The 15040-nt window shown below is 42.1% G+C and overlaps 1 protein-coding gene across 1 annotated transcript; it reads right to left on the bottom strand.

Annotated features, from left to right (window-relative positions):
• Nucleotides 1-4357: 4357 nt before the first annotated feature.
• Nucleotides 4358-7861, bottom strand: LOC104317001 (fatty acid-binding protein, adipocyte). Its single transcript, XM_009917640.2, has 4 exons — nt 7677-7861; nt 6242-6414; nt 5914-6015; nt 4358-4590 (listed from the first exon to the last, which is right to left on the bottom strand). Exons 1-4 carry the CDS (start codon nt 7747-7749, stop codon nt 4540-4542), a joined length of 399 nt encoding a protein of 132 aa, XP_009915942.1. The 5' UTR covers nt 7750-7861; the 3' UTR covers nt 4358-4539.
• Nucleotides 7862-15040: the final 7179 nt, after the last annotated feature.

The raw sequence follows: 15040 nt of genomic DNA on the forward strand, positions 1-15040 counted from the left end.
ATTCAAAAACTTTTTAAAAGATGTACATTTAGAACTATTGTCTTGTGGTTAGTGAAAACCAGACACAAAGAACAAATCCATAAACCATATGTATATTTGACCAGCAGGAATTTAAAGCATTGTAATTCAAGACACCTCAAACTATCTGAAACCATTTAGTGTAAGACCACATCAACTGTAGTTCTGTCCTTCCTCTTCCTAAACTATCTTCCTGGGGAAAACGATTACTTGCTACTTTGAAGGATTAGATGGCATCTTTCTTACTTGTATGAATAATAGTTGCCTGTTTGTCTTTTTTTGCAGGATTACATTTTCTGGGTTATGACCACTTACAGGGGCTTTTCAGATCTACATTGTAAGGGAGGTTGTGGGACCAGATTTCTTCTGTTTAGGATAGAAAGAGTGAGATGGAGCTGATGCTGGGCCAGGGAGGGTGAGGTTTGGGTCTCATCTTGAAACCTGTCATATGCAAGAAGCGCAACATGTTTAAACAGTAGAACAATACAGCCTGAGCAGTGAAAATATTGTAGTCTTTGGATTATACTGGGGCTGTGGGGAAATAACAAGGTCTTAAGTCACAAATTTTGGTTGTATATAAAAAATGTTTTTATCCCATCAGTCATAACATCAACAAGGGTAAATTGATCAGAACTTCCCATTACTGCTCAGGTCTAATGACAGTGCAGTGTAAGGAAGGAAAGTCTAGAGTGACTGAAAATGAAAGCAAAGTAAAGAAAAACTCTTTCTCTCCCACAGTAGGAAGCAGATGCTGTATCTGTAACGTGTAAATAAATGTCAGTCTTTGAAGGTGTTGGCCACACAAAGCTCTTCTAAAGCAGAGATGCATTATATCACATTGTGTCTAAAGAATAGCTAGCTCTTTTATCCATTCCCTGGAAATGAGAAAGCTCCTTCTAAATAAAACTATCCATTATTTCTCAAGGAATAATATGAAAATATTCTACCGTTGCTCCTCAGGCATTCTTTGTTCTTTCATTTAATTGTCTTATCCACATAAAGGCACTTTAACAAGACGAGGCTGGTGCCTTTGGGAAATAAAAGATGATTGGGACGTTGTAAAATCAGGCCCAAAGAAATTGAAGAAGAGCAAATTAGTCAGAATAGGACAGCTATACTGCAGTACCAGTAACCTTAAGAACAAAAGTGACAGAGAATTATTTATACAGACAAAACCCCAGTCTTAAGCAGTCTCAAACAATGTTGACATTGCTAGCATCTATCTCTTTGTCACTAAGAAAAATCAGCACTTTCATTTAAAGGATTTACAGTCTAGAAAGAAGAAGAGCAGGGAATTATATCTCAGTAGAACTAATATCTGTGGAAACCAATCTTTTCTTCAAGTTTAAAGGAAAAAAATTGTCAAGGATTGTGAGTACATGTGATAAGAGGGAGCTTTGATTCCCCTTTTTTGCTTATGGTTGGGGTAAAACAGGATTTGAAATCAATGCACTTGGAGATTGTGAAGCAGCACTAGAGATAAAGGTAAAAATTGGTAAAAATAGTGAGTGAAAAAATCTAAAGAAACTGTTTAAAGAAATATGGAAAATAAATTCATGGCAATTTCTTTAAAGGAAATATGATATGGGCAAATTCAGTGCCAAAAAAAGTCTAAATTAAATTCCTAGGAGAGTGATGAATAAAACAGAGATAAAAGCAGAGAACAGAGGCCAAATGACTGCCTGGCTGTGAGGACACCAAGGATGTTTTAACACTGACGCTACAGAGCCGATGGATCGCCTCCGAACACGAGGCCAGCACTCTGCCTCTTCCCAATTGCTACACTGGAGGGTGCAAACAGCCTTTTGTCTCCTTAGCTGGGGCATCCCACGCGACCAGACCAAGATTGCTGGGGCCGAGGGAACGGGTGGCAGCTCAGGGCAGACTGCAGAGCTGGGCGCTCTCCGGGCTTGACTGGCCAGGACGCAAAAGCACTCCAAGTTCCTTCCAGGGGAAACGAAGAGTTAAAAGAAAACCAGAAAAATAACAGAAAGGGCAAAGCTCAGAAAAAGCCTTGCTTCCTCTTTCTCCTGAGCTGCTAAAAATCTGTGGGTGTGAGTCCCCTTTCCCTCTTGTCATCCAAGAAACCTGTAAAGGAGTAGTGAGCAAATATGCTAACAACGGGCAAAGACCTCCTCCGCTCAGCATTCGGGGTGCCTGCTGCGATAAGCATGTTGCCCACGGGGTTTGTAGGGGTTTGGTGACATCCTCCTGTTTCAGAGGGGAGTGCTATGGGATGGTTTCTGATTTTTGGAGAACAGTTCAGCATTACAGAAAAGAGAGGGGCCCCTGTGCTGCTCTACAGGCAAGGACAAGACACTGATCTGCTTTGACCCCTTAGAAATGTGTGGTGTCACCTCCATCCAGGCCTGAGAGCACACACCTTTTTTGCCAGAGAGGAATTATCTCCATTTATTCAAGAAGTCACAAGGCTTCTGCCTTTTTTAGAGAATAAATTTTGGCCTTCTTCAGAGAATAAATTTCAGACATGTTCATATTCCAAGAAAAGCATCACTAATATTTCATTATAGCGCTGGCCCTGTTAAAGTTTATAGACAGAATGTCACTTTACTGAAATTTCCAAAAGTTGAAGTTTTAAGTGGATTGATTCATTCACAAAGTCTGAATTCATTCACCAGGTACTAGAATAAATGGTGATGCTTTCAGAGGAGATTACCTGCCTCTGAAAAAAACAGGCTGTGAATGTTACAATTGTAACTGCAGGCTTTATTAAGAATATAGGATTTCTGGAAAATAAAGGCTGCTGTATGTATATTGGAATATTGGAAATTTGACCTCTGAAATATAGTATTTCCATATCTGTGGACAATGGGATATATTTAACTATGGGCTGATCTTTAATGTCTATATATAGCTTATTTAAGTCAATGTTGCTGCTTCTTATGATCATCTCTCCCATGTAGGTTTTCTGTCACTAAACTGTAGTTTTATCCTAGCTTTTGCAAATAATGTTGGTTCTTGTTAACTGCTAAGTAGGTTTAATATTCTATATATGGGGTACTCTGAAGCATACTTTCTTCCCCTATGCAACTGCTGTTCTTTAGGCTGATGAGATTTCACAACCAATGAAACCAAGGTAAAAAGAGGAGAGCTGTTTTTTCATGTTTTTTTTTAAGATTTTCTGCAGAATTTACTGATAGTCTTTTGGAACTGCTCTTAAATGACCCCTTAGCTCATCCAGAGTGTAAAGTCCTCCTTTTTCTTTTCCCCTCTCCAGTTGTATTAATAGTGCAGAAACTTGGGAACAGTCTGAGTCATGCAGAGGAAAGTTCAAGTGTATGAGGTCTCTGCTGCTGGCAGTAGGGACTCAGCACCATTGCCTCTGACAGCTGACCTCAGGAATGTCAGGAATATGTGGAATTTGGTTCACAGATCTTAATTGCAAAGCTTGAGATATGCTCCTTTCACCATTTCGTGGTTACTGCACACATTTTCAGACTCTTCTTGTCCAGGTTTTCCCTGGACTTCTCATTTTTTTTGTCCTCAGTTTGAGTCCTCCCAGGTGTAGAAATTAGACCTTTCATGCACACAAAGTTTTGAAATAGGAAGCCAGGCTTAAGGACAGTAGAAGGTAGATCAAGAATAAGAAGTGTTGAAAACCACAGTGTCCAAAGGGCTTTGCATCTAGAGAGGCTCGCATTTCCAAGACCAATCTAACCTAATGAGCTAGCAGAAAATGCATATAGGAAATAAAGTTTGTACCACTAGCAAACTTTTACAGGCTTTTAGTAAGCCTGAGAGTACTTTTTAGGCTATGATTCTTAATTCAAGTCTTTTTGTCTAATCTAGGACAAAAAGAGTTGTTAAAGGACATCATTAACAAAATAATCTGAGAACTGCAGCAGATGCAATTTCACACTTCAGGTGGAAGAGGACAAGATCAAGCCACTTCAGATGATCCCCGGGGTTAAAATTGTCGGCATTTGTGCAAGGAGGAGCTGCCTGGTTCCCTGCTCACTTTGGAAGCCAGTGCTGGGCATCCGCAGTAATTGCCCTCCTCCCTGCCCCAGGAACAACACCGTTTGCGCAAAGCCAAGAAAAGCAGCCCTGTTATTCCCCTTGCTGTGCACAGACTCCTTGCAGTGGGTAGCCCACATGCAGCGCTCACCAGAGGATGTTTTTGTGTCCAGGTCTACATCTATCACTGTCACACAACAAGTGTCACTCACTGGATCATCTCTGATCCTCTTTCCACAGTGAGATGGGTCAGTTACCGACTGTGGTACTAGTTCTCACACGATACTTTCCCGCACAGCACCCCTTCCCATGTTGCATCCCCCCCAAACCTCTTTCTGACAAACTCCAGCACAAGCACAGGTTGTAGAAAGCTGAATATTTTATTGAATAGCCACAACAAATTAGACTAGCTGTGTGTAACTGTTTTGGGATGTATCTGTAAAAAGTACAGTTCTCTTTAAAACAGATTTGTGGAGTTTTTCTCCTTTGGTTAAGTTGTTTTTCTCCAGCTTTAAGCATTAGTCCTGTGTGAAGATGCCTTCTTCATGCTTTTTCATAAACTCTTTTGCAGGTAACGTTATTCATGCTGCATTCCTGGAAAGGAAGGCAAATTTAATCAGCTTTTAACTCTCACTAAATATTTGTTAGTCAGAAGGTAGAGAATTACTTATCCATTGGGAGCTAGTATAAGAAAATATTTGCTTTTCTGCTCCTCTAAAACCAGTTGCCAAAATGGTGAAACTCAAGTTTGAGAGCTTCAGAAACAGAATTCTGAAATACAAGCACAAGACTGAAAGAACATTAAAGGACTGCTTCAGCCACCCCCAGGAGATTTTTAATCTCCTCTTAAAAACCTCTAAAGAAGGGTCCTAGGACTTCTATGGAGGGTGATTGGTCTCTGGAGCTGGGCATTAGCCTTTTTTCCTTTCACCTTCTGCAGCTGTGGCTTGTCTTCTTCACACACGTGTGCACAACACATACCCACACATACACACACACAGAGTCCTACACAGCTTTCAGACTTGCAGCTGCTGGTGTCAGCCTCTGCATGTTAGGCTCTGTCCTCATCTATTTTTCTGTTAGACCAACTCTGTTTTGTTCAATTTTTCTTAATGAAGTTGTTTTTTAAAACTATTTCTATTTATTCTCCTCTGGTCTTTATCCAAAGAAATTTAAATATTAAAGTTATGGACATACTATTTTTCTCTAGGGTAGAGCAGAACACTTCAGGAATTTCATGTATGTGTATTGTTTTGTAGCATGTAGGAATCTCAGCTGCCTTTTATGAACACAGTTTTAGTCCCCTCCCAGATTCTTCAAAGTGTCTTTCCTAAAACTGGAGAGCAGTGCTGGGAAGCCCCATGCTGTAGGTGGGCCTCACTGGCACCAAGTCAAGCACAATACGCTCTGACCAGGTAACACCAACCAACAGAGCTTGGATACAGGTTTCTTTTTTTTGCTATAACATCACATTATTGACACAGTTGTGGGTGATCCATAGCACAGTTCCCACAGATGGCTGTTGAGTCTCTACTGGAGATGAACAGGAGCATTTTGCATCAGCACAGAGCAGACGCACTTAACATGGGCTTTGCTAATGCTTCCTCTATACTGTTCAGGACTTAAAGATTCTGATATGTAAAAATTTCCCTCACAGGGATGTTGTTTTTTTCTACCTCCTCTTTCCTAACCATGTCTTGCTATGAAAGTAGAACAGGCACCTCCATATCATTCCATAAGTTTAACGGCATTTCAGTTTTAATATATACTCCAGACTCATTCAGAGAGACTTCTCACGAAGTGCACAGAGCCCTTTCAGATGCCTTCACTCGCTGTGTTTGAATCCAATGTAATATATCTGCCAAACATGAATTCTGTACAAGGAATTCAGTGATTATGTAGCAAAAATGAACTCACCACCACCAGGTTCCCATCCACCACTTTTCTCTTTATGATAGTCTCTTTTCCGTCCCACTTCTGCACCTGGTTCAGTATGCCATTGTCTAGGGTTATGACGTTCTACCAAAGGAAAAAAAAAAGCAAAGTGTGGCTGTTTCATCAGGGTGCTCTGGGCTGAAGACAAGACTGTCTCCATGTCCAAACAGCACTGACACACAAAGCCTCCATAGCACTCTTACCTTTGAAGGCAGCATTTCTACACTGGATGTTAAAATCACAACTCCGTCCTCCTGCTCCCACATCCCTTTTGAGACATGTATTTGTAAAGTGCTGGGTTTGGACTCACCTTTGTTTTTCTGTCATCTGCTGTGGTCTCATCAAACTCTTCACCCAGCTTGAAAGAGATCTCTGTATTTTTGAAGGTACTTTCTGTTTTGATGGTTATCACATCACCATTGATGCTAACAGTTACATTGGGCTTGGCCACACCAGCCATTTTCCTGGTAGCAAACCCCACACCTGTAAATGAGACAGGGCACTATGAAATTTTTATCTTTACTCAATGTTTTTCTCTTATTTGTTGGGGGAAAAAAAAAGATTTCAGTGCTGATTTCCCTATTACTTTCTGAATTTTTTATTCATTCTATGTTGCAGAGGTTCTTTTTAACATCCCACTAGCTTGGTATGGTTATAGACCAAGCTGGGTGGGATGACATAAGGGAATTCTCTGCTCTGACATTGCCAGAATAGTAAAAGCAATATTTTGAAGACTGAGACAAGATTTTAGCAGTAGATATTTGCACATACACTTGTTTGAAATAGCTGCAGTGGTTTGTACACTAACTTGTATGCTAACTGTATCTAAAAGTAAATAAGCAGAAATACATGACAGTTTCTAAGCCACAAAATCAAACAAACAAACAAGGAAAAAAAAAGAAAGCACTTTTTATATTTATCGGTGGCTAGGGTGAATAAAAGGAAATGATTAAGAAATAGCTGGCAATGGTCACGTCCTGAGTAAAATCTGGGGTAAAGAGTAAGAGCGCAAGAGTCTCACTGAAAGCTGTCTGAATGCTGCATAAATCTCAGTAAGTATTTTACCCCTAATCTCCAAATAAACCCCTACCTTTTTGACATGTACTGATCCAATCAGTCCAAGTTACCCCATACCTCAACCCCACTAAAAGAATGTGGAATCCTTTTAAAGCCCAATTTTAATTCTAAGCAAGAAGTCTACGCCTTTAGAGAAGAGTGTTATCCCTCAAATCTTTTGCAAGTATCTGCATGAATCCATGCAATTTTCTTTGTTAATACTCACTGGAGGCAGCTACAGAATTTCATTCACTATAATAGCCGTGACAATTAATTGGTCTCCTAGTCCAGTAGCAATATAAAGAAGTTTAGGTGTATTGCCTTTAGACATAGAGAAGCTTGCTGCATTCTAGCATTACACTGTTTTGTATGTCCAAGGATAAAAGCTAATTCACACAAAATATTGCAGTGACATGTTTTACTTCCATTTATAACACTACTAAGTAGGCACGCATAGACTTGGCTTACCTGAAACTATTCCTCCCAATCAAAGTTATTCTACATTATAGGAATTTGACACCACTAATTCAAACAGCCAAGTTCTCCAGTTTAAGACCATCTGATCAAAATAGTTGGACTAAAACCCCCTTGGTAAACAGCATAACCACAAAAAGCAAGTAAGGAATAAAGTTCAAAATCAGCATTCTTTCCCTGTCCCAGATACAACAACTCCAGATAACAATTCTCACCCAGCTCTTTCATATAGTCCTCAAAGTTTTCACTAGAAAGGAGCTTCCAGGTGCCCACAAACTGGTCACACATTTTGTCAGGCTAGAGAGAAGTCTTCCACAGGATCAAGCAGAAATGCAGGACAGGAGGATAGTATGAGCTCCAGGAGATCAGGAGTTATCTTTAAAAAGGAGCCTTGGCCACATGATACTCTAGGATGACCAATGAAGAGGGAGTCCCAGTGCCCAGTGTTTTCCTTCCTCCCCTACCCCTCCTTTGCCAGTAGGTCATAGTGCTATTATTCATATGCCCTTACTAGCACAAAGATCACTCTCTTGTTTTTATTTAATTATTTTTGTCATTCAAGAACACTTCACCCTAAAGGCAAATAATTAAATCATATTGTCTTTCAGAAGAAAAAGGAAAGCTCAACTCACAGAGGGTTATGTTCTCTCCCATACCACTTCAGTCGGCCTTATCAAATGGACATTGCTAAAGTCCTAGACTGTAAGATCTGAAAGGCTTGTTGGGATAATTTAGTTTGCTTTCTGCACCCCTGCAGTCAGAGATTTTCTCCAGAGAGGCACAGAATTACAGGAAGAAGTGGATTTGGGGCAGAAAGAGAGAGTGCTGGTGGCTGCAGAAGGGTAAGGCAATAAACTTGCTTCCTTGATTGGGATCTCCTTATCATTGCACCACCTGAATCAATTGACCAATAGGTCTGTATTCTGCTTTTATGTGGCAGAGAGCAGATATAGGGCTCTGTGAAAAGCAAAGTAACAAAACAGATGATTTCTCTCCCTTTTGCTCCTGTGCTTTCTGAAGACCTATGTCCCAATGACTAGCATTATCACTAGTTATGGCATAAAGCTAGGCTCTGGTATCGACCCACCAAAGGTCCCTGGACACTTCATTTGTTTTCTGATTATGCTGTTCAGGTAGTAATCTGCTTAAGGCAATGTGTGTCCAGGCCTGACGTAATGAGGTCCACCTTGACTGGTTCCCTAAGCCCTGTCATAGCTCAGATCGCAAAAAACTGTATCAGAAAGCAGTCGAGCAATTTCTTAGACTTTCCTTTTGGCTGTAGCATGCTATTCCAACAGCAAAAAGCAGCTAGGAAGTGCAGACTCCAGCCCCTGCAATTCTCTTCAGGTGGATTTCCTGGAAATACTCTGCTGGTTGTTAGGCATCAAATATGTTGATCCACCTAGTTCGTACTTGATGATTTTGTAAGTAACAAAGTTGTACAAAAATTATTTATATAGGATTGTAAGATCACAGGAAAGTTCAGAAGGAAAGGGAGGTCAGGAAGTCTCCAGCACAGCCTCCCGTTCAGGCAGACCAGGCTGCTCGGGGCCGTGCGCTGTCAGGGCTTGGAAACCTCCACGGATGGAGCCAGCACAGCCTCCGTGGGCAACCCACACCCCTGCCCAGCCCTGTCCACCCGGGGGAAAGGGTCTCCTTATCTCCTGTCTGAACCTCTCTTCTTTTAACTTCTGCCCATAGCTCATCTCCTCCCACCACGCACTGCCGTGAAAAGCCTGGCTCCAGCTCCTGGGTCCCTTCCCCGTAGGTGTTGGGGGCTGCTGTAAGCACTCCCAAAGCCATCTCTTAACCAAGATAAACCACCCCAGCCTCACAGCCTCTCCTCACAGGGCAAGTGCTCCAGACCTCTGAGCATCCTAGAGGGCCCTCTGCTGAACTCACTCCAAAACTGGATGCAGTACTCTGGATACACCCTAATGAGTGCTGAGGAAAGGGGAATAATCACATCCGCCAACCTACTGGCCGTGCTCCTGTTCATACAGCCCAGTATGTTTTTGGCCTTTCTGCTGCCAGGGCTCAGCTCACTGCCCACCAGGACCCTGACGGCCTTTTCTGCAGAGCTTCTCCCTAGCCAATCTGTCCCCAGCCTGCACTGCTGTGAGGGCTGAATATGTTTGTATATGTATAATTAGTTACCATCTTGTGCCTTTAAGACTTCAGACTGTGGGAATTTATCACACACCCCCCCGCCCCCCCCCCCCCCGGATAGCTAGTCTTAGGCTTGGTCTATTCTTTTTTAAGTTTTTGCATATTTACTGACTTTGGGCTAATCTCAAAATAAAAAAAATAATATTCTAATTATTGAAGTCGCTGATGCCTTTCCTGATTGGTTTTCTCTGAGTAACATATGCTCAGGTCCTCTTTAAAAGGAACCTCTGAGGAGCCCTCAAGTTTGTGTCATAATCTTGGTGTTTTTTACTGAGGATTATTGGCTTGAGAAACACTGCACCATATACAAGCAGTCTGCAGGAACCTGAAAACTCAAATCCAGTAATTACATGCTGAGTACTTGAAAGTATCAGGTGAGGGTTGCTGTAGTGCCCTGGATAGAAAGGATGTGATCTGGCTGGACTCATTCCCTACACTTAACTTTTCTTGCCTTTTGGGAACTGTTCTGTGTGTGGCTTACTACAATTAGTGTTTATTTCTTTGGAGGGGAAACAGGACTTTTATATTCAAAACTATAGCCTGAGAGAGGCGATTGGCCTTCCTTTGGTGTTAACAGCTGCCTGCAATGCGTGTGCTGCTGGAAGAGCTTTTTGGGAGAGAGGTGAAACACCTGTTCCATGCAAATCAGTTTGGAGCAGACAAGCACACCCTCCCTGGGCAGACAATGACTTGCACCTATTTAAAGTGAATCTGAGCCATTTGTAGATGCCTTGCAAACATGATGACTCAAAAATGCAAGAAGAAAGCCAGCTTGTGGGTTGACTGGCTTGTTTACTTCAAAGCAAGCAGCTATCTGGGAGCAGGCTCATGGCTCTTACTTGGGAAGTATCCTACGGATTATCTCCTTTCCCTCGGGAGGGACTTCCAGGGACAAGAGATAAGCTTGTGGCATTGACATCATCTAATACAAATCCTGCCTGCTCTCTGGGGCAAAAGCCTTAAGTCATACAGCCCTGCTGATAAAGACTGAGGTGTTTAATGGTCATGAAGAAATCAGTCAGGCTTCTGAGCCTGGAAGCTTGGGCAAACCTGGGATTCGTGTCACTTGCAGAACTGTTTTGTCAGCAAGTGTAGAAACCTCCTTCAAAATAAGATGGAATTTTAAAGAAACCACGGGTAAGAGGTAAACCAAGGATGCGAAGCTGGTGAGGGTCCAGCACAGTGAGGAAATGCTAGCAAAGTAAATTAGTCACAGAGGGAAACCCTGTCTCTTAATCCTGATATGAACTAGTGTAGCTGAAGTCTGTAAACAACGATGATACACTTCTGCAGTGTGTTTTTGGGGTGCTGTGACCTTCAAGGATGGTTCCTGATGCAGGAGGTGCAGAAATGGAATAGCAAAGCAGCAGCTGTGCAGGGGAGATCGGTGGATGGGAAGGTGGTGATGGTGGGTTAACTTGTGCTCTGAGATTCAGACCAGCGGTGGAGATCTACTTGAGATAAACAGCTTTTTACAAAAATAACAACAATAGTAACCTCCCTTTGACTTTTTTGGGCGTGCAGGAAGAATAATGCTGCTTCCACTAGAGTATGTGAGAAAGAAGATGCTTATTCCTGTAGCTGAGATCTGTTCCTGAGGACAGCTTTTAACTGAGGCCTGTGCCAAAGCTTTCCTGGTACTTTTGTCAAAGTAAAAATACAGCTTACCCTCAAATGTGAGAACATGAATTACCAAATCACAGTTATGACTATCAGCAACACTCTGCTTAAATAAAGGCTTCTTTCTCCAGTTCCTCTTTGTCCCAGAAGGGCAACAGTGTACAATTCCTTTGACTGCTATAGTTATTGAACTGGTGACTACCAAAGAGCAGCAGTGTATTTGGCTTACACAGTTGTCTCCATAGTTCTACTACTCTTTGAATCAGAAACTGGGATGAAAAGGTAAAAAGACATTTGTGCTCAATTCCACACCTAATGCCATAGCAGACTATTAGACTGTTGACAATGACTTCTGCTGAAAACTTTCTTAAAAGGAATGTGGCCTCTCTGTGGGGTTATTAGTGGCACAGATGGCAATGCCCATAGTAAGAAAAAATACATATTCTTGGTAAAGTTATTAAAAATAGGGATTTTCCCTTAAGCGGGGAAGGAACCATGGCTTTGCTGCAATCTTCCTGTTTAGGCACAGTAATATCCATTGAGAAGATGGGCTATAGCAGCTCTCATGCCAGGAAGGAGGGACGATGTCACTCTCATTGGTACTGCTGCAACTTAGACTGAGCAAAAAGTTTTCTTAATACTTGTCTGGCTGGATACCGGAGTGGCAATCTGTTCTAAGGCCCCAGGGTAACTTCAGGAAGGGTGAGCTAGTACTGGAGAGCAGACAGGAACAGATAAAAGGATTCCCATCTCTGCCCACCATCTTGCTACTTTCATTTCTGATTAGTGTTTGAGGCAGGTGAATTGCCTTAAACTTCTGCTTAGCCAGGAAAAGGTATAACTAAAGGTTCAGTACTCATGACATAAGGCACCGACTTTACAAAATACTAGCTTCAGCTGGTTTGAAAGTTCAAGAGGCCAATTGGTTTTCAGTAGGTTTTTTTTCTCTCTTCTGAGGAAGGAGGTGAGCAGGAGACATGAGCAGGTCCTTTTTCCTATGCTCAGCAGAACAGTCCCCAGCAGCAAATTGACACTCCCCTGCTCATGGCTGTGGCTTCAAGCCTTGCTCAGGATTGAGGGTACTGCTGCAAATGGTCACTTTGTTGAAGGAGTCAAATTTTGGCAGCAGCAACAACAAATCTGTTGCTTCCTTGAGTGGCTACCAGCACCACTCTATCCAGTTACATTGCTGGGCTATGATATTTGGAGACCTCAGGCTGGTGGGCCCCAGCACTTGATTTTTACTTTTAGTGATTCTGGGTTCTTGTATTTCCTCCTGGACTTTAGCCCAATCTGTGAGTACTCCACACACTTAAATAGATTTCCAGTATCTGAAAGCAGGACTGTGAAAACTGAAACATCTAAAGGGTGTTTCTGAAACACTAAGCTAAGTTTGTGGTAATGGTAAGAACAGAAATGAAATCCCTTAACTCCAAGGCATAGTAAGATCAAGCCCAAACCAAAACCTGGTGGTTGACACCATTAACATGCAGTTAAAATACACACGATTACATTTTCTGAACTTGTTTTAAAGATGAAGAAAAAATGCAGAAATGGCTGGAGGGAATGGCAAGGCTCTGGACCCTTGCCTTCGCTGGGTTCTCATAAGAGTAGTCTTGATGGCTGAGATTCTGGCTTTTCTCAGCAAGCGGCATGGCAGTAATGTGTGGTCTCAAACATTTGTGGCTCATGCCAGGTGACTGCTATTCCTGAGGAAAACACTGACTTCTCATACGCTGCTCTAATGTGTATGTGTTCCCTCATTCCCAGAGCAAGTCAGTCGGCAGTATGAATCCCATCAAGCAATGCTATGAGTTGCCGGGAGTGAGTTAAAAGGAATATCAGAAAAGTAGGGAAGGAGAAGTATTTGGAAATCAGTTTTCTTTTCATTGCAATTAGAAGACATGCAGGTATGCTAGCTCCTACACGCATGCAAGTGATAGGCTTCCAGAACATAATGTGGGCATTTCTGTATAAGAACATTCAAAATGTCAGAGCTCTGCCTCAGATATGCTGTATTCAGCAAATGCTATAGTGAGATTAATGATAAATCTAAGTTAATGACTTCTGAAGATTTGTATGAGAGAAGATCGTGTTTTGCTGGCTATAACATAGGCACTGCAGATGTTTCATATTTCTAACTACCTACCAATTTCCCTTGTCCAAAGATCAAGTTTAAAGTTGTCTAAAGTTGCTGATGCTCAAATCTGTCTGGCTTTTTTCACGTATTGTACAAGTCTTGCATCTAACATCAGGGCATTTCCTTTTGAGAGTGTACAATGAAAGCTGGCCTTTTTCTGAGTCCCACTTTGTCTTGTCTGTGGATTTCATTTCCCTGGACTTGCCCCAGAGCACATAAATCCTGCCTGTCCTCCCCACCCCCTTCTCCCCATCCCACCCCCCTCAAAAAAAAAAAAAAAAAGAAAAAAAAAGAAAAGGTGTGTTTCTTTTCTTACTTCTTTAACCCTAAACTTCGCTCTAGATTTAGGTATTGCAGCAGACTTGTAAATGAAGAAAATAATCTCTTTCCCAAAGCACTTTTGGTTTCTTCTAGCCATTTAAAGACTTGCTAATAACATTCTGAAAAATCCCTTTGTAGTCCTTCCCCAGATGCTCTCCTGAAATATCCAAGATCATCCAGCTGAAACCATCTCTTGAAGCATCCATCTGATCAAAGCAATAAGTCTGTTGGTTACATCTTCTTTGGGACTGCTCAACAGGACTTGATTCTGGTTCTGCCTTGTTATTACAGCTCATACAATACTGCCTGCGCAGAGCCAGGCTTGAGTCTTATTTCCATGCAGATCTGCATTTAGAATCCTTCCACTGGTTGGGTTTTTTTGTTTGTTTCTTGCTAGCTATTTTTTAGCAAGCTGATGAAGAATCTTCAAATAAAGATGATGGACTAGTGCATTATGGTAACATGTAATATCTTGTAAATTTAAACTATTCCTATAAGTGCTTGCCCTTCTCTTAACAGTTGCCCTCTTGTGAAGCTAGAACATTCCCAGAATTTCACTTCTCTTTCCACGAAAGCTAAAGAAAGAACAAAGTGCAAGAAAAATATTTCAACAAGACTAAAAAGACCCTGTACAAAACACTTAAGCTTTGCTGAACCTGCACTTTGAGTAAATATACGGTTTTTTCTTCCATCCTTGTTTCTGCATCTCTTCACTCTGCATGTTGTAGTTTATTGCTAGCAATGCTTTAATCTGACAGCTTGCTCTGAAACCTTCGGAGATCTCCTCTTGTATTTGCTAGAAAGCTATCTGTTATTACCGATGCATTTGGACTGCATCCAAAGACCTAATGCTCTATGTAAAGGAAGGAAAAAAAAAAAAAAAATCCAAGTATGGAACGCCCTGAGTTCAGAGACGAAGACTTACCGAGAACAGCCCCCTCTGTCCCTCTACGCGTGGCCAAGTAGCGGGTGGGTGTGAAAGCTGGCAGCTCCCCCGGCTCTCGGCAGCGCTCCGCAGCTGGCTGCTGCCCCCGGGCGCTGGGAGCTGGAGGGAAGGAGAAGGAGCCGCTTTGCAGACGCCACCAGCTGCTGCCCAGCCACGCACCTTGCCACAGCCGTCTCGCTTCGTCTCATCTTGTACCAGGTAAAGTAGGTTAGGAATCAAAAGGATCTCTGAGGAAAGAAATGCAAAAGGTTTTCTAAAGCGATCTATCACTGGTGCCCTTCCACTCTGGACAGCTGTCTTGCCAGAAACAAGTCAACATTGCTTACGTTCGGCACGTAAAAACTCAGATCTCCAATCAGGGAGTGCCTATAAAATGCATTGCT

Source organism: Haliaeetus albicilla, chromosome 3 (genome assembly GCF_947461875.1).
Source record: "Haliaeetus albicilla chromosome 3, bHalAlb1.1, whole genome shotgun sequence".
NCBI lineage: Eukaryota > Metazoa > Chordata > Aves > Accipitriformes > Accipitridae > Haliaeetus > Haliaeetus albicilla.